General features: G+C 47.0%; 1 protein-coding gene across 2 annotated transcripts in view; it reads left to right on the plus strand.

Moving 5' to 3' along the window:
• Positions 1 to 23,569, plus strand: part of SHMT1 (serine hydroxymethyltransferase 1) — a 451,377-nt gene that overhangs the window by 255,106 nt on the left and 172,702 nt on the right. For both annotated transcript variants that reach the window (XM_069645688.1, XM_069645689.1), the window contains exon 9: positions 4,669 to 4,791. In XM_069645688.1, coding sequence (XP_069501789.1) covers positions 4,669 to 4,791 — 123 coding nt within the window. The remainder of the gene's footprint in view (positions 1 to 4,668; positions 4,792 to 23,569) is intronic.

Here is a 23,569-nt window from a genome sequence, read left to right on the forward strand (position 1 = left end):
AGAACACGGCAGCAGACGCTCTGAGCAGGCAGAGCACGGTCTTTCACGAGTGGGAGCTGGCTCAGGAAGTCCTTCTGGAGATCTTCGCCCTTTGGGGAACCCCTCAAGTGGATCGGTTTGCCACCGCGATCAACCGGAAGTGCGATCAGTACTGCTCAAGGGAATTTCCTCAAAGAGGAGCTCTAGGAGACGCATTTGTAGTAGTAGAGTGGAAGTTTCCACTGCTGTACGCGTTTCTCCCAGTCCCCATGATTCCTCAAGTAATCAGGAGGTTGAGAAAGTTCAGGAAAACCATGATCCTAATTGCCCCGGATTGGGCCAGGAGGACGTGGTACCCGGACCTTCTAAACATGCCATCTGCCCTCCAATACGTCTTCAGCAAAGAGAGGATCTTCTCTCGCAAGAGGAAGGTCAGGTTCTCCATCCAGAGGTCAAGACACTCAACCTTCACGCATGGTTTCTGAGAGGTTGAGATACAAGGATTGGGATCTTCCGGATGACGTAATGGAAATCTCGCTTTCGGCCAGAAGACCAGCAACAAAGTCTTTGTACCGATGTCGCTGGAACAGGTTTAGTAACTGGTGCAAAGACAAGGATGTGGACCCTTTTCAGTGTGGCACCCCAATGGTGCTCTATTTTCTACTACATCTAGCTAATCTGGGGCTCCAGATAGGAACAATCAAAGGATACCTTGCTGCGCTGTCCATTTTCAAGCGCTCCTCGGAAGAGGTTTCATATTTCAAAATACCGTTAATAATTCAATTCTTAAAGGGGCTTACTAATGTATAACCTCCAGTACCTTTTCATGTACCAACTTGGGACTTAAATTTAGCATTAAAATTCTTGACTTGCATACCTTTTGAGCCACTGCACTCAACATCAGCCCGCAGGGTTAGCGAACTTCAGGCTCTCTCATGCAAACCATCATATACTATTTTTTATAAAGATAAGGTAGTCCTTAAAGTTAAACCTTCGTTCTTGCCAAAAGTAGTCTCAGACTTCCATTTGTCACAAAAAATAGTACTACCAACCTTTTATCCTCCTTCTCATCTGGGCAAAGAAGAGGAGAGATTACGCAGATTAGATCCCAAGAGGGCTCTTAGTTTTTACATCTCAAGGATGGCTAAATTAAGACAAGATGACAAACTGTTTGTGGGTTATACTGGTCATAAATTAGGCTTATCTGTAACAATACGGACCATTTCCCGCTGGATCATATTAGCCATAGTTGAATGCTGCAGATTAGTGGGAAAGGAACCACCAGATGGGCTTTCGTGCCCATTCTACAAGGGGAATGGCTACTTCTGCGGTTATAAAGAGGGGAGTCCCAGCAGCAGATATTTGTGCAGCTGCAACCTGGAAAACAATGCATACTTTTGTTGAACATTATTGTTTGGACACTGCCTCCTCTAACGAGGGTTTATTTGCAAAGGCAGTTCTGCATTCTGTCCACAAACTGAAATTAGTACTCCCGCCTCCAAAAATTGATACTGCTATGGGAGCCTATCACAAGATGAGGAATACGTGGGAGGAACATCCAGTCGAAAGAACGTTACAGTTGGTAAGTAACTTGTTCTTTGATAGTACTACTTTTAGTGTTGCCAGCACTAGTAGTAACGGCAGTATAGTATTTGCACCAGTTCTAGTAGATGCAGTGGTAGACCCAGGACTGTTCTCATTAGTACCACTACTAGCCTTTCAGTTGCACCAGTGTCTGCAAGTGTGCATGCCTGGACTTCCTGCCAGTAGCTCTGTTGCCCCCACATGAAGCGTAACGCGTACTATGAGTAGCTGTGCAGATGCCCTACAACTAGCGCTCCAAAAGATATCGCAGAGCCTTACAGCTTTATCATTGAATGTGATGCCAATCTGGATCACCCATAGCCCCCTCAAACCCATCCCACCCCGTTGTGGAAACCCACCTGTCCCTATTGTGCAATATTTTATTCCCCAGCCCATTGTTAGCCCTTTAGTTTTCTCAATTATCCGCCCTTTTTAAGCTGTCACCAGAATCCCTAAAAATGAGCAGACCGGCTCAATGGCTTATTGCATTAGAACGAACAGTAAGATGGACATTGAGATATTTAGAGTGGTTGCAGTGGCATGTCTAGGGAGTGGCACGTGCTACCCCTGAAATCTGATTGGCCACCCCCTATCCCAAACTATGGGGGGGGGGGTCGGGTGTGCGCGCGCATGCACGCTCTCATACTTCGTCACCCGTCATAAGTCAGTGCCCCACTTCGGCGACCCCAGTCAAGAGCCTGGCCACGCCACTGAGTGGTTGAGCATCAGATTCAAAAATGCCAAATCAGCAATGCCCCACAGAACAATTGACACCTATATTCGTGGATTTAACTTGCTAGCTGGTGTGTGCTGCCATCCAGCTGAAGACAATCCGCTGCAAGGACTTCTTTAAAGTGCTAACATGGTAGATTTAGCAGAAGCCCTCCCAAAAGTTCCTACTGAAGAAGCACGCCTCATCCGAGCTCATGGGCATTATAGATGCAAAGACCATCATTTGCCTCCCATTGACCACCACAATTACATTGGCAACTACCCCATGGCAACCACATTTAGTCTGTTTAATCTACAGAAAACCTCATCTCTGCCCAGATGAAGCCATTAACGTGGTCCAACTGAGCCCTGCTATCCTTGGGGTGTTTGTTTTGTAAATGAGGCAAAGTTTGGGGAGAGATATAGATAGAGAGCAGCTAGTGCTAGTCCAGTTCACATGCTGTGCAAGTTACATTTTGTTTGGCACAAGGGTGTTTAGGCATGGCTGCAATGTCGGCCACGTCCAAACGTCCCTCGTGCCATATCGCCTGCACCAGAAAGGCTTGTGCGCCGAAATGGTCATGATAAAATGGCCATGATAAAATGGCTGCCACGCCGAAGCGGTCGCTCCAAACCAGCCTGCAGCCAAACGGCAGCACCAAAACAGGGTGTACCGTAACATCTACATGCAGTCTGTTTCTATAGTCTGTGACTGCCATCTAGTGGACCTTTTAATTATTCCAATCCTGTTTTTTTGGTTTTAAAATGTCTTTTCACTAACCCTTGACCTACTTTTACCTTGCAAATACCCTTTACGTGTGTACTCACCACCCCCTGAATCCCTGTGACCACTTATACCTGTGAACCCTCTTTTTCGTCCTCCCTTTTATACTTTGTCTAATTGGACTTTTTCCCTCCCACTTAAACTCAAACCTGCAATACTATATTATTACCTATATTTTGTTGGCTTTTCTGGAAGGACGGGAATCTTTAACGGCTATGTCTTGTGGACTGGGCAGGACGAGGTCGAAGCGTCAAATATTTAGCACTGGCAACACCTGCGGTTACTACCATCGATAAACGAACAGCCTAAAGACTCCCAAAAATAACATTGGGACTCTTGAGTAGTTCAGATGGGAAAGGAATATCCTCTGCTGGACAGATTGCATATCTGAAACCAGATTTGCGCCTTAAAGCCAACCGGACTGCTTCACCCAGCTTCAGCACTAGTACATCTTCTGCACAACTGCATCACCAGTATCTGTACAGTAGGTCTTGACTGAAGATATGCTTTTTAATTTTTTTTTTCTTTTAACGACTAGAGCTGCCACTGCCAATAACTCTTGGGGGAGTCGTGCATTTTCTGCAAGGAGTCAAATTGCTGATACAATTGCCTGGTTCCTCATACTGCGATTGCCTTCGAAAGTCAGCAGAGTGTTATTGAAGCCAAGTCCTATATTTACCAGTGCGACCTATCCGTAACATTGGGTCCTAGTCTTATCTTTGGGGACTGCAATAGCCACTCAGCCAATAAGAAACTGGTCCATCTCTTCCATTTATTTCCTACAAGAGACTTAATTGTGGTTGAGCTTGTACACTCCCGAAAGAACTCCTCTGGCTATGAGCTTTTAAACTTGGTACCATAGGATCCTTGGTCACCTTTGGCTTGGGTTGACCGTAACTGGTTTAGTTAAGCCCTAGCAATGCTCCTACTGAACATGGGTTGCATGTATTCTGCACCAACATATTAACTTGGCTTAAAGTATAACTTCATAATACCTCAGTATGAGCATATCTTTAACTTAATATGGCCTTCCTGTATCCCACTGATTTATTGACCACCACTACCATAGAGCGATCTTAGCTTAAGGGTTTGTATAACTTCCTAGGGAAAGGGATGGCAAACGTTAGAGCTATAAAAGGATGGCGCTCTGTTCAGTCATATTAAGTCCCGAGCAAATCTCATTAGAAAATCTTTCCAGCAATCCAACACTATGAAAAACCCTGCCACCTGGCAAGAGTTAAGGTTGTGTTGCACACCACCATACCGAACACTAACCTTCCGTTTGAAGGACTGTCTCTTAACTTTCAGACAAACTTATGTCTTCTTTTCATAATGTGCACCTCCGCGGAGCTTTCCTTCTTCTGATGACCCAAACATGGCTTCCATATTCTTTAAGTAGGCAAACACCCACCTAACTTCAAACATGCAACAAGATTCTACAGCATTGTCACATTGCCCTCACCCATTCATATGATTTGGATTCCTCTAGTACTTGAATACTCATATTGTTTGGGTGCAAGAGCCTTGATGCCATTGTTCACTTTGAAGTGGAAAAGTCGTTTTTGTTCCTTGATACTGGCATGTGTATAATGTCCCTTTTCTCTGTTTAGGAATTGCTGTGGCACTGAAGCAAGCCATGACACCAGAATTCAAAATGTATCAAATTCAAGTGGTGGCGAATTGCAAAGCACTGTCGGAAGCTATGGTGGAGCTGGGCTATCACATTGTCACTGGTAAGAAATAAGCAGGAGTCTTTGCTTTACCCATTAAATGAAACGATTAACACAAAGACTGGTATATTCCTCTTCAGCATCTGGATGCTCAAGTTCACATTAGCCTCCAAGTGCTGTGTGCTCACTCCATATCACTTTTAGGGATTTGATCTTTCAATTTGAGTTCCTTACTTCGGATTAAATGCAGACGCTTATATGCTGTTCTTAAGATCCCCATACTAGGTGAAGGAATCATCATCATAAGTGTCACAATTGCTGTAGAAATGTGTGCTGTATCTTTTGCTCTAAAATTTGCAAAAGGTCATTTTGAAAAAAGTTTTTTTCTTCAAAAACATAGAGGTTGTTGGAAAGTAATAGTGGATTCTTAAGGGTGTTCTATACATTCATGTTATTCAGATATTTGGTCTCCTAAAACAGTGCGTTTTGTATGAGGATACACTCCTTAAATGCATTGATAAATCATTCATAACTTGGTCAAGTTACAGCAGGTACATGAGGCAATAATGTTCTTGCTACTTGTTCATTTATTGATTTTTCTCTCTGCAGAAAGTAATTTTGTTCTTTACGCAAAGCCTACTTCCTAAGCTTAAACCATTGATGTGTTTTCCATGGTAGCAGTGAGTTGTCATGTCTTCCTTTTTGTTCTCCACCATTGTGCATCCATCTGGCAAGACTTCCATAACCTCAGACAAGCTTAGAATCCATGGTGTCACACAGGATGCTATTTGTGTACAATCTTGTCTCACCGGTCTTGTGACCTGCTGAAATTACTTTTGTGCAGGCGTCATACCTACATTTTTATACAGCTCTGACCTATAGCTCTTTGAATTGGTGAAAAATTCAAATGAAACTAAGCAGACTTAAACATTGGTGATATTCCTGGATTCTCGGAGAATCTGTTTCTTTCAAGTAAATACCAGGTGCTATATTACATATTGCAGCAGTGAAAGTGCAATTCTGAACAGTATTAGCAATAGAGCAACACATGTATTCTTTTTGCGTATTCTTGACATTGGGGCACCAATGCTGATAGTTACACTGGTGCAAAGTTTCATGTGCTCTGATGTCCGAGGATGTCTGTTTCTGGCATATTTGCACTTAAAAATAAACGTGGCGTTAGCTGGACAGAAAACTGTATTACGCTGCATGTCGTTATTGGAGTAGACAAACATCCTTGATTATAGCTGATTTGGAAACCCTTTGAGACTGGGCAATAAGTCAATGTAAAGACAAAATAGCCATGTGAGCCCCAAAATGTCCATACTTTATGTCCTTTGTCCTTTAAACCGCTGTATATTGCTACCTGTACAATTCTGCACTAAGTCTGGTGACATTCCCATGCACAATTATGGAGGTAGGGGACCACAAAGTACTGGAATGGACCAGTTGCTTCCCAACGTTCATCTGAGAGGGTTGCAGAGGCAGGATCCCACAGGCCTGCTACTCTGCTCAAGACGTGGTACATCCTGGCTGTTGGGAAAGATTCTTCTTGCTTTCACTCCATAAAACATTGGGAAACCCCCTTATTTTGGCTATAGTTTGCATGCTCGGAGGCTGCTCATGCCATGGCACCACTCAAGTTGGTCAAGAAGTCTTGCTGGCCCTCAGCTCCCTGGTTTTCAACAGAATTGCATGTTACTCTAGACGAGTTCGTAAGGCCAATCGTAAATGACGTGTTAGTCAGGATCCGGCAGTAAAAACGTTCTTTAGGATAGAACTGGCTTCTTACCTTAGGGCCATCAAGGTGGCAAATCGGTCTTCTTTTAGGGTTACCATTCTGTCTGCTGTTAATATCCCATAACGACTGTTCCGGACGGTAAAAGATCTTCTGGACCCTAGAGTCGCATCAGCTATGATAGCCTACCAGAAATTTGCAACAATCTAGTTACTTCATGAATATTATTGAGACCATCAGAAATAATATCAATAGTTCTGCTGGCCCCTTTAGTCTCCCTACACCACTTATGCTATTCCTGGAGGCCACTTCAGTGGACTTTTCTTTTTGACTCTTCATCTAATTAGTGCCACTGATGCTGTAGTGGCTGTTAATTGTCTTAAATCAGCTTCGCCCTTAGATGATCTTCCTCTTTCCTATTTCAACATGATGGCGCAGTGTTAGGGAGAATTTTCATTTATGTGCTAATTCCCTTCAAACTTAGAGACCACCAGGTTTTTTCTGGACTTGGGGCTTGTGACTTTTTCCACCTGAGTGAGTGGGACCTTTTTGTCACTTCATCATGTGTTTTTCCTGACTAGGGTTTTTGTGTTTTACTGTATTTATGGAGTCTTACAAACTCCATAGGCATCTGCTTTTTGTACAGTAGCACAAAGCACCCTGGGTGGAGTGCTACCCAAAAGTCCAGTGTACTTTTCTAAATGTTTAAATACATTTTCTTGGGTGAACTACCGTTCCCAAGAATAGTAAGATGATCCCTGTCTTACTTTTATCTCTGTGAGACCAGCCCACACCACCCTATGTGGAGTGTTGAGGGTGTTGCTTAGTAAGTCCTATCCCACTTCTCATGTAACATTTTTTGTTACACTAACTTGGTTTAAATAGCTGGTGGCAGTGGTTTAATTTTACTACCAGTGTGCATCTTTACCGCAGGCTGAACCTTCAGCTGCATTTCAGGACCCATTGGTGTCAATTTTCTTTTTTTTAAAACATGTTTATTTATAGCAAGGCAGTATAGGTTACAAACAGTATCGGATGGCAGTATAACATAGCAAAAGAAAGATTCTGGCTGTGTCCTTTTCCCCCCATCATTCCGGTTTTCCCGGGCCAGAGATTCAGTCTATCACCTCCGCCTGGTGTGCACCCTCCCGGTCCCTCAGGGCCCAACGGGCATTGATTGGTTTGAACGTCATTGCGGGAAATCGCTGATCATAGTCCAGCACTGGGGCCCATACATTCTGGAAGCGGTGCAGAGTCCCTGCTCTCGCTGCGGTGACCTTTTCCGCTATCAAGATGTCCCACAGTTTTCCCCACCAGTGGGCTAGGCAGGGGCCATCTTGCGACTTCCAGAAACGGGCCAGAACTGTCTTGCCCGCCAAGAGGCATTGTGTGAGGAGCTTAGCCCTCTTGCCGGAGCGGGGGTAGATTCCGGGGACCAGGATCCCCAGCAGCATTGTTTCAGGGTCCAGTGGGAGGGCGGAGCCGGTGATTTGTTCAATGGTTGAGAGACACCTGGTCCAGAATTGCTGGATCTTGGGGCACGTCCACCACATGTGAAGGTTAGAGCCTGGCTGAGTGCAGCCTCCAACAGGCGGGGTCCACTTGTGGATTCATGTGGTGGAGTCTGAGAGGGGGGTAATACCAACGCAGGGTGAGTTTGTATACACATTCTTTGTTGGTGACGCAGGTGGAGGAGGAGTGGGTGCGGGACCATATGTCCACCCATGTTTGGTCCTCAATCGGGTGGCCTAGGTCCGCCTCCCACTGGGCCATGCATCGGGTTTTTGCCACCAGGAAATCCCCCAAGAAGCGTCTATATATGGCTGAAGTTCTTCCTCTAGCCGGCAGATCCGCGAGAGTTAGCACCAGAGGAGTCGGGGGGGCGAGTTGCCGCTTGGAGGGTCCGGGGGTGCGAACACCAGTGGCGGAGCTGGCAGTACGTAAATCTGTCCCTCTCTTGAAGCCGAAATGTCTCCTTGCACTGTTCGAAGATCCGGGGTTTGTTTTCCGAGTACATCTGCCCCAGGGTTTCAAGGCCCCCGTCTATCCAATTCTGGAAGTTGCGGGGATGAGTTCCCGGGGAGAAGTTGGGATTGTGGAAGATCGGCGAGAGGGGGCTCTGGCCCCTCGGGATTCCTTTCTGCTTTAGAGCCCAGTCCCAGGAGCTTAGGGTCTGCTTCGTTGTCAGTAGGACGTCCTTCCAACGCGCCCTGAGGGAGGGTTGGATGTGAGGGAGGAACCGGAGGGGGAGCGGAAGCTGGGCTTGCTCCAGTTCCACCCATCTGGGGCGGGCTGTGCTCGACTGCCAGGCGTGTATGTGTGATAGTTGCGCCGCTGCGCTATAGGCCTGCAGGTCCGGGACCCCCAGGCCTCCTAGCCTGGCGTTACCAATCGGGGTCTTGTGGGGGATCCTGGCCTTTTTGCCTTTCCATATGAATTTCGATATCTTCCTCTGTGTGGTGGAGGGTCTGGGCCGGGAAAGGCACCGATAGGGACGAGCAGACATAGAGGAACCTAGGGAGCAAGTTCATTTTGACGGCTGTAATCCGGCCCATTAGTGAGATCTCTTGCGTGGTCCAGCGCTTCAGGTCTCCCTCCAGCTCCCTGATCAGTTTGGGAAAGTTCGCCTGATAGGTCTCCCTTGGGTTCGCCGGGATAAACTCCTAGGTAGGGGATCGAGCGGTCCCGCCATTCGATCGGGCATAGACCCGTTAACGCCTCTTTTTCCTCTGGGCGGAGGCCGATTCCCATGGCCACTGATTTGGCGAAGTTAACAGTAAAGCCGGTAACCTCCCCCAATTCCTTTATTTCGGCCAGGGCGTGCTTCGCTGAGGTACTGGCTTCTGTGAGTGTCAGTAGTACATCGTCCACGTAGAGAGCAATTTTGTGGTGGGACGGGCCCACCTGAAGTCCCTTGATGGACTCATTCCGCCTGATCTTCTGGGCGAAGGGCTCCATCGTGAGGGCGAAGAGTAGGGGTTACAGCGGGCAGCCCTGCCTTGTCCCACAGGTCAGAGATATCGGGGCTGAGTGGGCGCCATTGATCCTGAGGATGGTTTTGGGCTGCTTGTAGTTCGCTAGGATCATGGCTCGGGTTGTCGGGCCGAACCCAAATGCTTCCAGGGTACATTCCAGATAGGACCAATCGACTCTGTCAAAGGCTTTGGTTGCGTCCAGGGCCATTAAGGCCAGGCCTTGGGAGTTGCGGTGGGCAATGTCCACCAGATTCAGAGTCCGCCGGATGTTGTCCCCTGCTGCTCGATGAAGAATGAAGCCTGTTTGGTCGGGGTGGATTATTTCCGGGAGAATAAGTGCCAGGCGGTTAGCCAAAATCTTCGAATACAGGTTGGCGTCAATATTTAGTAGGGCGATGGGTCTGTATGACGCCGGATCCCTCGGGTCTTTCCCCGGCTTAGGAAGGAGGATCGTCACCGACTCTTGCATTGTGGGGGTTACGGAACCCGAAACCTGGAAAGAGTTGAAAAGAGCCACCATGTGGGGGATGAGCTGGAGCTTAAATATCTTATAGAACCTCGGGGAGAATCCGTCTGGGCCCGGGGCTTGCGGTTTGAGGGCCTTGATGGCTTCGTCGACTTCTTCATCTGTTATTGGGGCTTCCAACTGCTCTCGTGTGGAGTCTGAGAGACGCGTTAAGGCTGCGTTTCGCAGGTATGCCTCCTGCTTCGTCCGATCTCGGGGGGGGGGGGGGGGGGGCGCTGTCATGACCTGGGTTAAGTGGTCCGAAGCTAGTTGTAGTTTCATCTGTTCGGAGTGATGCATCACCCCCCGTGGGTCTCGGAGCCCTATAATTGTGTTAGTCCGTCTTGTTTTAGCTAGCTTGGCTACCAGCAGCTTGTTGCTTTTGGCATAGTAAAATTGTTTGGTCTTCGCCAAAAGTTGCGCAGTGTGTTCCGCATAATGGGCCTCCAGTTTCTTCCTGGCCGAACGAAGCGCTCTTTGCGTTCTGGGAGACCAGCCACTCTTTTTCTGGGCTTCCTCAGCTGCTCGCAAGTCCTCCTCCAAGGATAAACGGACGGGTTTCCGGTTTCGATGGTATGCTACGCCTTGGGCTATCAGGGATCCCCGAACTACAGCCTTCATTGCATCCCAGTTATTGGCTAGGGAGGTGTCCGCGGCTGGGTTCTCCTCAAAGAAGTTCTTGATGATGGTAGTTATATTGTCTCTGATTGACATATCATCGAGGATCGGGTCATAGAGCGCCCATCTGCGTGGCGCCTTAGCGTGGGTGTTCTGAATGCTTAATTCCATTATTATCGGAGCATGGTCTGATAGAATTCGCTGGCCTATAGATACCTCATTAGCGAGGGCGAGAGTTTGGGGGGAAGCTAGGAGGTCAATTCTGGAATAAGTTCGGTGAACGCCCGAGAAGAAAGAGTAATCTTTCTCGGTGGGGTGAAGCACCCGCCATGTATCCACCACCTCCAGGGTTCTGAAGAGCCGCAGCAGACTGAGGGCCTGACCAAACTCGCCAGGAGCAGGGGGGTGGGATTTGTCCTTAGTGGGGTCTGGAACCCCATTGAAGTCCCCTCCAATTATTGTCTGGCCTTCCGCAAAGCTTGAGAGGGAGGAGCCCAGTGAATCATAGAAAGTTGCCTGTCCCGAATTGAGTGCATATGCCGATACCAGGGTGTAGAGGTCCCCCAGTAGGAAGCACTTAATGGCCACGAAGCGGCCCTCTGGGCACATCATGGAGTCTAAGATCTGGGGGTGCAGGTCTTTCCGGAACATAATTGCTGTGCCCCCCTTTTTAGAGTTCCCCGAGGCGAAAAACTGGCGTGGATACATGCTAGATCGGAGACGACCGAAGTCTGCCGGGAGGAGATGAGTCTCTTGAAGGAACACCACTCCGGCCTCCTCATCTTGTAGCTTCTGGAGAATCGATTTGTGCTTGGGGGGAGAGTGGAGTCCGTTAACATTCCAGGAAAGGCATCTCAGCGTCTGGTGTTCCGGGATCGGGGAGCTAGAGGTTCCATGCTTGGGGGATGGAGGGGGGACTCCAGGTTGTCCATTAGCTGCCATCGTGAAGAGGGTGTAGAAGCGATCTGTACCGCACTTGCAGTTTTAATGGAGGCCCCCAACGGGAGGCCAACTTTTTAACTGGCGGGGTGGGAAACATTGTGGGTGTAACCCCACCCCAGGCCAACAGGGCCAATTGTATCTGAAAAAGTAACGTACGCATCCAAGGACTCTAAAATGGAGCGGACCTTGGAGGGGGGCATAGGCCGTGAAAGAAGCCCGCCGCACTGGGTGAACATAGGACTGTGTTGGGCCGGAGTTGCTGCTTCTGGGTTTAGCTGAAAGGGCGTCGGGCGTCCGGGACGCCGGAGGAGCGGAGGATATTTAGGGCCGCTCGGACTCCGGCTATCTTTTTCTGTTGTTTCGGGAGGCCCTGGACCATGAGGGTCGCCTGGGTTGGGGAGGAAAGGCTGACGTAGGGCTCCCTGAAGCACCCAAGTCTGGGGAGGTAGTTCCTTCGGGGGAGGAGGATTTCTGCATGATTTTAGCGGCATCTTCTAAATGGGATATTCTCCGGCGGGAGCCATTATAAGAAAATTGCAATGCTGTGGGGAAGAGCCATCTATATTTGACTTGACGCTCCTGGAGGAAGAGGGCTAAAGGTCGGAGAGCCCTTCTTTTCTGTAGGGTTGAGAGGGAGAGGTCCTGATAAATGGTGTCAATTTTCTTAAAATAGCCACAGTCATCTTTATTCGCTATTTTCTATTTTAGTTTATTTTGGGCTTTTACTCTGTTAGTTGAAACTGGTTTGAGCCATTTGTGTTTTTTTGCCTTTGGCGGGTTTACGCCCTGAAGCCTGGCCAGGCTCCAGTGTGTCTGGAAAGGCAGGAAGTGAGGGAAGGTCCCGAAACTTCCCTGTCCTTTGTCTCTAGGTGTGCCTGAATAAAACAAGTCCTGATTGGCCAGCTGGCTATCCTGAAAGGACAGCCACCCTGCTGTGATTGACGGCATAGGCTGTGAATAATGGGAGAGCACATACAAAGTGAGGTTTTTTGGTACTAGAGGCAGAGTCCACCACTGGAGAGGAAAATCCGAAGAAAACATTACGAGACACCAGCAGCACCCACTTGGACCGCAAAGTGCCAGGTGAAGCCCTGCAGCTGTGCTGGCCCAGTTTTCATATTCACTGGGAAGACCCGTACGGGACGACTTCCTCCCTTGGGCTGTTGGGACCAACTAGCCTCAAGACACATTTCCATTTGGCGCAACCCCCGACTTGCTGTGCCTCACCAGAGCTGCAGAAGCCCAATGCCAGGGGTCCTGTGACCATTGATGAGTGCATCGTCTTGCAAAGTTTGAATCTGTTCAAATCTTCGTGGGCATCCCGAGGACCCTACAGAGATGGGAAATCTTGATCCACAGTCCCATCACCAGAGTCCAAGACCGAGGGAGCAAGCGTCTTCCAACCAGGGATATTCGTTCTGCATTGACGCCGAGGAAAAGGCACCAAAACTCTGAAGTGCCGCTGAAACAAAGGAAATGCGTAGCTGAGGAGTCCCTCTCAGTACTGGCGCAGGAGCCCGCCAGACTACCTTCCTTTTGTCACCAGAACCAAGGTCCAGTAACAAGGGTCTGGCAAGCTGTAGCAAGGAGGAACCCAGCTGGAACATTTATTTTTTCGAGGTACTGTGGGGCTTGGGATGTTCACCTTTTAGCCATAAATTGTGCTTCCTATCCTGCAAAGTGCTTTTGTTCCACTTTAGATTTGATACCAACTCATCTGCAAAGGCCTATCAGCTTGTGCACTCTATAAAGTAGCTCACTTGAGTTACTGTGATCTCTTCTGAACTTAGTAACTTTGTCAAGACTTGATCTAAAAAGTGAATCAGAACTATTGACTTTGGATGTCCTAGCTCCCTAAAGGCACTCCTCCTGAACCTACTGACATTGTGAAAAAATAAGAAAGAACAAGGAATGCAGTTAGCCCACTCTTAATTCAACTTCTTCAAGTTAGTGCACCACCTATCACCTGAATACTTCAAGGATTATGTAGACCGGTCATTAGGAGCCTTCGTACCATTCAAAAAAACATTTTATTCAAAATTGTAGCTGCATAGAGAAAATATTTAAAAAAAAACATCATGAAACTGCCAAATTAGATGTTGCACAATAAAAAGTAAATACAATTTAGTTTACATAGTTCTTTTCTAAGAGGGGGGGGGGGGGTTAGTACGTGATCATGTGATATGTCCACCAAAGTGATTTTCTTATTTGAGAGTTGCGGATTTTGACAGACAAACTGCCTTCCTTTTTCTTTTTTCAGGTCTCCTCCCCTACGGAATGCTGTCCCCTGATAACAAAAAATAGGGGTTACCCATTTACTGTCACCTACTGACATTGGCAATACTTGTTGTTCCCTCATAGGTTATCATTTTGATTACTATTATTGCTGGGGTAAGTTTACCTGCCTCACTTTAGGAGATTTGTAATTGTTTTACAAACCGTTGAAAGTATGTTCTCAGTCTTATTCTAACATTTCCTTCCTTTACAACTCAATAACTGAATTGGTAACTGAAAAGAAGTGCAATACTGACCTTAACTGAATCATTTGTGTGCTGGAAAATGTGTTGGCCTAAAGTATGTACCAACTTTTATTGTTCTTTACAAACTGAATCCAAACCTTTTATTGAATGTTACTAGTAGATACAGCTTTATAAAGAATGTTAATTTAAACCTTGTGTATATTATAAATAAATATTTATAATAGTGTGTGTTACTTGGATACTTGTACTGACTGGTTTCAATTGTACAGCTCACATTGCCCATTTTAAGATAAGCCTGGCTGCTCAGTCACACCACCAACTTGTGTAGTACAGGCTGATATTGTGAAAGGAGGATAGCACAGGGGCAAGGTGTTGGTCTTGGAAGCAAGACCACGCAGAGCAACCGAGGTACGAATCCCAGATCCGCGCTTAGAAACCTAACCAGGTATTAAGCATGTTATAAAAAACAATTCTATATTTTTTAAAACTGTAAAATAAATATAGTAAAAGGTGGGTTACCGAATACCAAGAGATACGACTTGTGTAGTCCCACACCTGTTGGACTCCAGTTATTCTTACCTAACACCCGCCCAGGCTCCAGTGTCTGGAAAGGCAGGAAGTGAGTGAGGGTCCCGAAACTTTCCAGTCCTTTGTCTCTAGGTGTGCGTGCTGAGTGAAACCAGTTCTAATTGGCCGGCTGGCTGTCCTGGAGGACAAGCCACCCTGCTATGTGATTGACAGCCTAGGGCTGTGAATGAATTGGAACTTTAATAAAAAGCAATGTTTTTGGGAATAAGAGTGGAGTCGACAGCTGGAGGACAACATCCGAAGCAGAATTCAAGAGAAGACGCCAGCAGTACCTGCGAAGTGCCGGTGAAGCCATGCAGCTGTGCTGACCCCGTTTTCAGACAGGGAAGACCTGGGGGACGACTTCCTCCCGTGGGTTGGAGGGACCAACTAGCCTCAAGACAAACTCTATTTGGCCGACTTGCTGCGACCTTTCATGGCTGCAGAATCGCAATACACCACCTGGGAGTGCATTGTCTTCCAAAGAACCAATCTGTCCAAAACTTCATGGGCATCCAGAGGACCCTACAGAAGCAGAAAATCTGCATCCAGAGACCCCTCACCAAACTCCAGGACTAAGGGATCAAGGAACTTCTAACCAGAGCTCTTTGTTCTTCTTTGGCACTGAGAAAAAGGCACCAAAACCACAAAGAGCCAGTGAATCGATGGTAATCCATTGCTGCTACCGAGTCAACTTTTTCAGTTCAAAGGTACTGTGGGGCTTTGGGTATGATATCCTTTTGCCATGTGGGGCGCTTCCTACCTTTTGGGAGTGCTATTTAATCCTACTCTGAGATGACCCCAACACACTTGCGCTTTCTTAAAGGTGATGCCTCTTGAGTTGCTGTGATTTATTTTTGAATACTGACTATCTAAGAACATCTTTATAAGAAGAGCATCAGCTTTGACTTTGCCCAATGACTCCGGCTGTCTTGGCTCCCTTAAGGTCTCCTCCTGAAGGTATTGTATTTGGCAGTGCTTGTTCCTTACATATTTTAATTGTTGAACACTTTTAATGCTGGAATAAAAGACTGCCTGCATATCTTTGGGAGACTCGAACTGTTTATAGACTGGACTATCAGTCTGTTCGGATCTAACCCTAACCTTTCCCTCCTTAACTCAATACTGCAAAACAAGTATTAAACATACCTCACATGACGTCACCTCTTGGTGCTGGAACATGTGTAAGATATGAATTAATTGCTCACCTGCTTTATTATTAAATTGTTGAATTGAATCCTAGCTTGGGATTACGGTTACAGCTAGTTACTACTTTTTAAAGAATGCCTTAAATATCTTTGTGTATAAATAAATGTATTATATAACTTCAAGTGATTACTTGGATAACTGTATTTACTGATTTCCCTGTACAGCTCACATTACCCCTCTTAAAATGAGCCTGGCTGCTCAGTCACACTGCCAACTTGTGTAGTACGGGCCTATATTAAAAGGTGGGTTACTGAATGCCAAGAGACGTTTTGTGTAGTCCCACACCAGTTGGACTGCACTAGTTATTATCGGACAGCATGTTGTTGCAACAAGCAGAAATTCTACCTGCAACTCTGTTCAAACCTATTGCTGCAACGAGGGGAGCACCAGGTATTCTACTGATTAGGCGGGGGAGGGGCAGTTTGTGATTGAATGAAATCAGGGTAAGCCCTTTGCTATTGTCTCACTTTGTCCTACCTGGACCGTTGGTGTTTACAGAGGGGCCTCGTTGGATGTGTTGGGGTTCTTGGGGGTGGGGGGTGCCTGGGTGTCTGCCTGACCATCTCTGTTCAATTTAAAGCAGACTGCAAGGCTTTTGGTTTTGGATTAACCAAGTTCTAGATAATAGCTGTAAAGAGTTTCGCTAGGCTTCCAGCAAATGGGCAAAAGATCAGCTTGCCAAGTGCAGGGTGAATAGTTGGGTGAATGCCTACCCGGCAATGAAAACTGCCTAGGAGCCTAGTCTCTTGGTATGTGAATCCTTGCCTTGGTATTTTACCATTTAGTGGCAACTATTTATAGCTTCTGACATGTCTGTTCTGAAAGGCAAGATGAACTCTGCCACTTTCTCTATCAGATTTATGTAGCCCCTGGCCCATTTAGGGATTAGCTAAGTAGGGTGTATTGCTCTTCCCCGAGGTAAATAAAGAGCATGGACACCAGGGTGACTATGCGTTTATATACAATTAATATAGGTTTTGTTTCCCTCGGTCTTGCCGGTTTGACCATGGACTGTTTTGGGGAGAATTTTCATTTCTGTACCACTTCCCTTTAACCTTAGAGACCCACAGCTCTTTTGCTGGACTCGGGGCGTTTTAATTTTAACTCTTGAGTGAGTGGGACTTTTGTGCAGTGCCCCTTGATAAGTCCCTTGAACTTCTATTAATGTTTAGCTACATTTTTTTTCGGTTAATTACTGTTCCCAAGAATAGTAAGATGGCCTCTGTCCTAACTTCTCTTTTGTGGTTCCAGCACACACCACCCTATGTGGAGTGCTGGGGGGGTTACATAGTAACTCTTTATCCCACTCCTCATGTAACATTCAGTTGCACTAACTCACTTGAATGGATGGTGGCAGTGGTTCTTTTTTACTACCTTGTGCCATGTATTTGCAGGCTGATAGCTCAGCTGCAGTACAGTACCTAACAGTAACCATTTTCTCAAAATGGCCCGTCTTCTTTTTTCAGTTTCTTGTCAGTTCGTTTTTTCTGGGCTTTTACTCTGTAGTTTGAATTGGTTTCAGTCCTTTGTGCAGTTTGCCTTTTGGCAGACTTCAGTCTAGGTGTGCCTGAGTGAAACCAGTTCTGATTGCCCGGCTGGCTGTCCTGAAGGACAGCCACGCTGCTGGGTGATTGACAGCCTAGCGCTGTGAATGAATGTGTACTTGCTTAAAAGGCAAGGTTTTTGGGACTAGAGGCAGTCGACCACTGGAGGACGACATCTGACGAAGACGTGAAGAGTCCGTGCACCACTTGTCAATTGGAGCTAGTTTTCTCATCTTATGATGGCTATGTAAGCCTTTTATTTCAATTCATGGGACTGGGTGATGAAGGTGGGAATCACGAGGTGGGGGGAGTAGGGCCCAGTGTTCGGTAGAATTCTCATTTCTGTGCGAATTCCCTTCAATGTTGGAGTCCCCCAGCTCTTTTGCTGGACTTAGGATTTTCTCACTCATGTGTTTTGACCTGATCTGGATTATGTGTTTTCACAGTTTTTGGAGTCTGACAAACTCCATAGGCATCTACTCTTGGTATGGTGACACACAGCACCTTCAGTGCAGTGTCCCAGAGAAATCCTTTAGATTTCTCTTAAGGTTTAAATACCTTTTCTTGGGTTAACTACAGTTCCCAAGAATAGTAAAGTGAAATTAACTTTACTTACCTTTTCTCTTTGTAGGTCCAGCACACACACACCAACTTATGTGTTGTGCTGGGGAGGTTACTTAGAAGCCCCTTCTCCTACATTCTCATGTAACGTTTTTATGTTGCCTTCACTACGTTAAATGGCTGGTGGCAGTGGTTTAATTTTCCTACCATTGTGCATTTCTACCGCAGGCTGAACCCTTGGCTGCATTATAGCACCCATAGGTGACCATTTTGTCAAAAAGGCCCCTGACTTATTTTTTCACCATTTTCTGTTTGTGAGTTCTTTCTTGGGTTTTACTCTGTGCGCTGAGACAGATTTGAGCCCTTTGTCTTGCCTTTGGCGGGCTTCAGCCCTGAAGCCCGTCTCTGGCTCCAGTGTCTCTGGAAGGACCAGATGTGAAGGAGGGTCCCAAAACCCCCTGTCCTTTGTCTGTAGGAATGCCTGAATGCAACCAGTCCTGATTGGCTGGTTGTCCTTTCAGGACAGCCACCCTGCTGTGTGATTGACAGCCTAGGGTGTGCATGAATGGTAGAAACCTGCTAAAAAGGCAAGGGTTTTGGGACTAGAGGCAGTCGACCACTGGGAGGAACTCTTGACGAAGAAACCGTGACAAAGCTTGCTGCATCCTCCTGGACCTTTGAATTGCCTGGTGAAGCCCTGCTGCTGTGCTGAAACCCCTTTTTCATTTCGACAGAGAAGCTCCGGACAGTAAGACTTCTCCCCTTGGGTTAGTGGGATCAACTAAACCTGAGACTAACTCCACTGGACCATCTTCCCCAACTGGCTGTAGTTCTTCGTTGCTGTAAGAACCAAATGCCAGGGGTCGAGTAACCCGTAGTCGAGTGAAACGTCTGATGCGTTAACAAATCTGGCTAGAAGTTCAAGGAGTCTCCTAAGCACCCCCCAGAAGCAGGACGACCAGATCCTGAGTCCCCTCACAGGAGTGCAGGACCCAAGGAGTGAAGGAAGCCCAACCGGTATCTGAGATCCACGAAGTGCCACTGAACCGAAAAGTGCCCATAGCTGCCGACACCTGCCCAAGTACCACCGCAGGAGCCCTTCAGACATCCTTCCTCTTGTCCCCACGACTGAGGCTCATAAACACAGGGTCTGCACCGCTGTAGCAAGACAGAATTCAGCTGGACCACTCTTCTTAAAACCAGAGATACTGCTTAGGCTTGGGGTACTTACCTTATTGCCTTTTAGCTCTGCTTTACTCTGTTGGGAATTGCATTGGCTTACTTTTACAGTGGAGTCCAAATCATTTTCTCACAGGCTTATCAGCTTGTACCCTACAAGTGATTTTCTACAAACTCTGTAACTTTGTGCAAGACTGTTTCTGATCTAAGAAGTGCCTCAGCTCCATAGATTGTGTTCCAATTGACTTGGGCTATCCTAGCTCCCTGAAGACTCTTCTAGGCCATTGACTTTGATATTGTTTGTCCCTCGTAGGTAGGGGGTAGCTTGTTGTGAACTGCTACTGCTGGGAAAGGCCTGTCTAGATTTCATTGGAAGATTTAGCTGTGCTCACATTTACTGAGAACGTGTTTAACCTTTTTCTTCCTTAAACCTTTCCTTTCTGCAAAGTATAACTAGTGTGATATATACATGCCATTACTGTCCTTTTGATTGAAGTCACTTCAGGGCCACATTCATCTTAGGGATGGACTTTTAAAGTTAGTTTTGTATCTGTGGACCTGTAGTGCTGCATACTAATACTTGTCGTCTTTGCAGGGGTTGATGTATTCTGCCCTACTCCAGTGACTTTATATATGCATCTTTTATTTAGTCTAATGTGATATTACATGCTAATAGTCATTTTTCATAGTGTGTTATGGCCAAAAATAAATAGGCATTTTTAAACAATGTTGAAGTGTGTTCCTTGACATTTCCCTGTGTACTTGAGGACCACTTACAGGCTCACCACCACCTCTTGAGACTTACCCTTGATCTCTCGCCTTGCTACCTTGAACTGGTTTGGCTACAGCTCCCAGAGTTGTCCCGGTCACGAAACTAGGTTGGCCTTCTATACATCTGTTCACCAGGCCAGAGTAACCACTGATGCAGGCTTCTTCAGGATACTTCATGAATAGAAGAGTTCCAGTGGCTGTCTCCGCACCACAGCAATGTCACGTGTCCTTTCCGCTGCGGTCACAGAAGCTGCTCCAGGACAGAATCCATTGGTGCTGGGATGCTAAAATTCGGTGAGAAGGTGACTCGTGGCACAGGTTCTGGACTCCAGCGTGGAACGGTGACCCTTCTGGTGAGGTAGCCCATGGCAGAGCTGGTCAGTCCACTGGTCAGACCAGGGATAATTCCAAAGGCTCAGAAGGGCAGGGTCCTCAAGCAGGCATCAAGACTAGTTGGTCCCACTAGTCCAAGGGCTGAATCACCGCTCTGGGTCTTAGATCAGGCAGAGGAGCAGGTCTTCACTGGGCTGGCTACTGGAAGGGATGCTGGGCCACTTCAGGAGTCTTCAGATCTTTAGCATGCTGCTCTTCAAGGTATTATTGGCTCAGATGATGATCTGAAGAAATGGCTGCAAAGGTCCTCTTATCCAAAATCTGTGCTGGAAGAAAGTGCAGGCCCAGCAACACTAAGGATCTGCAACATTCAAACAGGCAATAGTTGCCCAATCCAGGACTACTACTGGTTTCTCATTTGCCCCACACCTAGACTTTCTGGCACCACGTATGTGGACTGGGACTAGACCGTCCTACCAGCCTTCCTGGTCCCAACACACAAAGGCACCCAGAGCCTGTAAAAGTAGCGGCTTTCCCGGGGCAAGTGCATGACCTTATAAGAGATTTCCTGACCTAGCAAAGCAGAAAGGACGAACAATATGGCCAGGGTTAAAAAGTACAAGAATTCAAAAGGGAAACCGTTTCCTAGTACGGATAGGCTGAAGGACTGGTTAATTTTCCCATAACAATGAACTAAAGGCAGGGAATTGGAAGTTGAAGTCTTGGCTTTCCTTCAAAAAGTCATGACACAATAAAAACAAAGCAAAAAGAATGGGATTCCATAAGAAACTACGGAGGGGAAATATCTGGATGTGGCTCGAGCACTGAGGTTTTCTGTGGCCCGAACGAGGAGTTTCCGGAAAACCTGTCAGCTTTTTTGTGAACTTTGGACCTGTGAACCATGTGAAGGCCCTGTCCAAGGCTTTCATTTCCAGATGGCTCTCCAGCTGCATCACTCATTGTCACTGGTTTGCAAACCGACCGCTGTCTGGCTGTCCGAGAGCTCATTCTACCAGAGCGATCGCTGCCACAACGGCGTTCCTGTCTGGTGTGCTCCTGATGGACATTTGCAGGACTGCTACTTGGAGGTCGACTCACACCTTCATGAAAATCAACTGCGTCAACCGGGATTCTAGGGAGGAGTCCAGACTCGGCCAAGCAGTGCTGCGCAACCTGTTTGCTTGACAGTGAGCCTGGTGATGAGAGATTGCTTCTCTTGAGCCTTGCCATCTCCCGTGGTTGTGTAATTATGTACTGCTGTGTATTCTTTATTCATGAGCATGTGAATCCATGCCAGACCCCATGCTGCAGCAGGAACAAGTTACTTACCTAGAACTGTTGTTCTCAAGCATGTGTCTGGCATGGACTCACATGCGAACCCTCCCGCCTGCCCCTCTGTGGCTCTCCTTGGTCCTACTGCCACTTGGCGTGCTACCAAGTCTGAAGATGGCTGCCAGGGGAGGGGCATAGGGAGAGGGCAGTCATTGGCTGGGGGCAGTATGACACAGAGCTCAGTGATTGTTTTATAGGATAAAGACCGTTTATAAACGAAAGTTGAACTTTTTTTTGTTTTATCAAGGATTCCCAGCCTGACTGGGATTATTCATGAGCACGGGAATCCATGCCAGACCCAGGCTGGAGAACAGTTATGGGTTAGTAGCTTGTTCCTTACTGCATTAGTAGCCCAATGTGCCTTTATGGTAGCCATTGGGATATTAATGTCGCTTAGGTCCTACCCTTTGCCATTTTGTTTGGGGGCTTTCGTGTTTCAGGTAAACCACGAGGCAGGCCTTAAAATGGCTGTTTTTGTCACATTTTGAGCCCAAGGTGGCAGCCTCAAAGGTGCTTTGGAGTGGTTTAAACCAGTCGCTGGCCAGGCAATTACACTTCCTTTATGGGTGGGCCTGAGTGTTTGACGTTTTTTAGGCCAACCTGATTGGTGGCTGTCAATACCTTTGTTTTAAATCCTTTAATGGGATTGGTTGGTGGTCAGCCCCTGTGAGTGAAGTAATATATAGGGGAAACCCTGTTCTTGAGCTCATGGCTGCTGGATTCTTGGAGGATAAGCAGGTCTGCTTACCTGCTTGTGGATTTTCGTCCGATTTCCGATGTTGCTGCATTTTTAGACCCTCTTTTGGCCATACTGGCTGTATCCAATGTCCTGGGCATATCTCCGGTTTCGATCCCTTGCTGCTGAGTGCCCTTACCGAGATTTCCTCATCTTGCTCTGTCCTGCTCATCTGCTGGGGATAGGCCCTCCATCATAGGGCTATTTTCTGGGCCGTTTTACCACTGTTACCATCCCGCCATGAAAGCTGCCTCCGCCTGGAAAGGGGTTCGGGACTTCCCAAACCTGCCAAATGTGCTTGCCTGGCTCGTCTGTCGCCATCAGTTGTCCTACCGCAGGGGCCATTTCTTCCTGGAGCCATCTCTGTTGTGGATTCCACTTCTGGATGGTGGGCCCCACTCCACTGAAGGACGATTGTTATTCTTTTAGGCCGTTCGGGTCATCGTTGGCTCAGGGTGCAAGCCCTGCATGAGCAGAACCTCCATTTCGACCTTTAGATAGAAGTTGCTACTTACTGCATTTTCTCCTTCTGGGAACTGAATTTCTAGAGGCAACCACTGTATGTACTTGCCTCTGGAACCTGGGTTGGTGGCTTATTCCAGATACTCCCTCTCAGGGGTCCTTGTGGTCTGTGGTTGTTTGGTTCTGCAGATCCCCTTCCACTGCGTTTCCCCATTGGATAACGTGGCCTGAATCTTGCTCTGCTTCTTTGCTCCTGGGGCTGCTGGGTCTTGAACCCTCCACTGGGTCTTCACTGGTGTCCCCTGGGGACTATTTCTGTCTTCTTGGTAACTGTGGAAAGAAACTAGCCTGTTCCTATTGTTTCCTATAGGCCACTCTTCAACACTAGAGCTCTTAAGTGGCACTCAACTGTACTGTAGGGTCCTTCTAAGGTCCCTGGAGTTTGCCACCAAGCCCTGGATCTTTAGTGATTCCCCCTGAGGCTCTAGGGACTTTTCTTTTCAACCAAGTGTTTATTTACAAAATATCACACCCTGGACTCAACAATACCATGTCTAAAGACCTTTCAGTTCAACACATCCGTATTACATCATCAGCTAATTAAAAACCCATACAACTTTATTCATCACCACATCCCGATATCTGCATCTCTTTGAATTACTATAATTCGCCTCCACCCTCCCCCCCTCACCCCCCCACTCCCCCTCAGGTTAGGCCAAGATATGTCACCATAATTAACATTAACAGTAATTAACAGCACCTGGTAATCTTCTGTCCTCCAGTAATTTTTCTTCATCCAGTAGGATGTCCAATATATGCAGTCTTGCATGGCTACACAATCGTTTAGTGTCTCAATGCATATTCTATAAAGGGAGTCCTTATTCTCCCA

The sequence above is a fragment of the Ambystoma mexicanum genome, chromosome 2p (genome assembly GCF_040938575.1).
Source record: "Ambystoma mexicanum isolate Mex_15411 chromosome 2p, UKY_AmexF1_1, whole genome shotgun sequence".
Lineage (NCBI taxonomy): Eukaryota > Metazoa > Chordata > Amphibia > Caudata > Ambystomatidae > Ambystoma > Ambystoma mexicanum.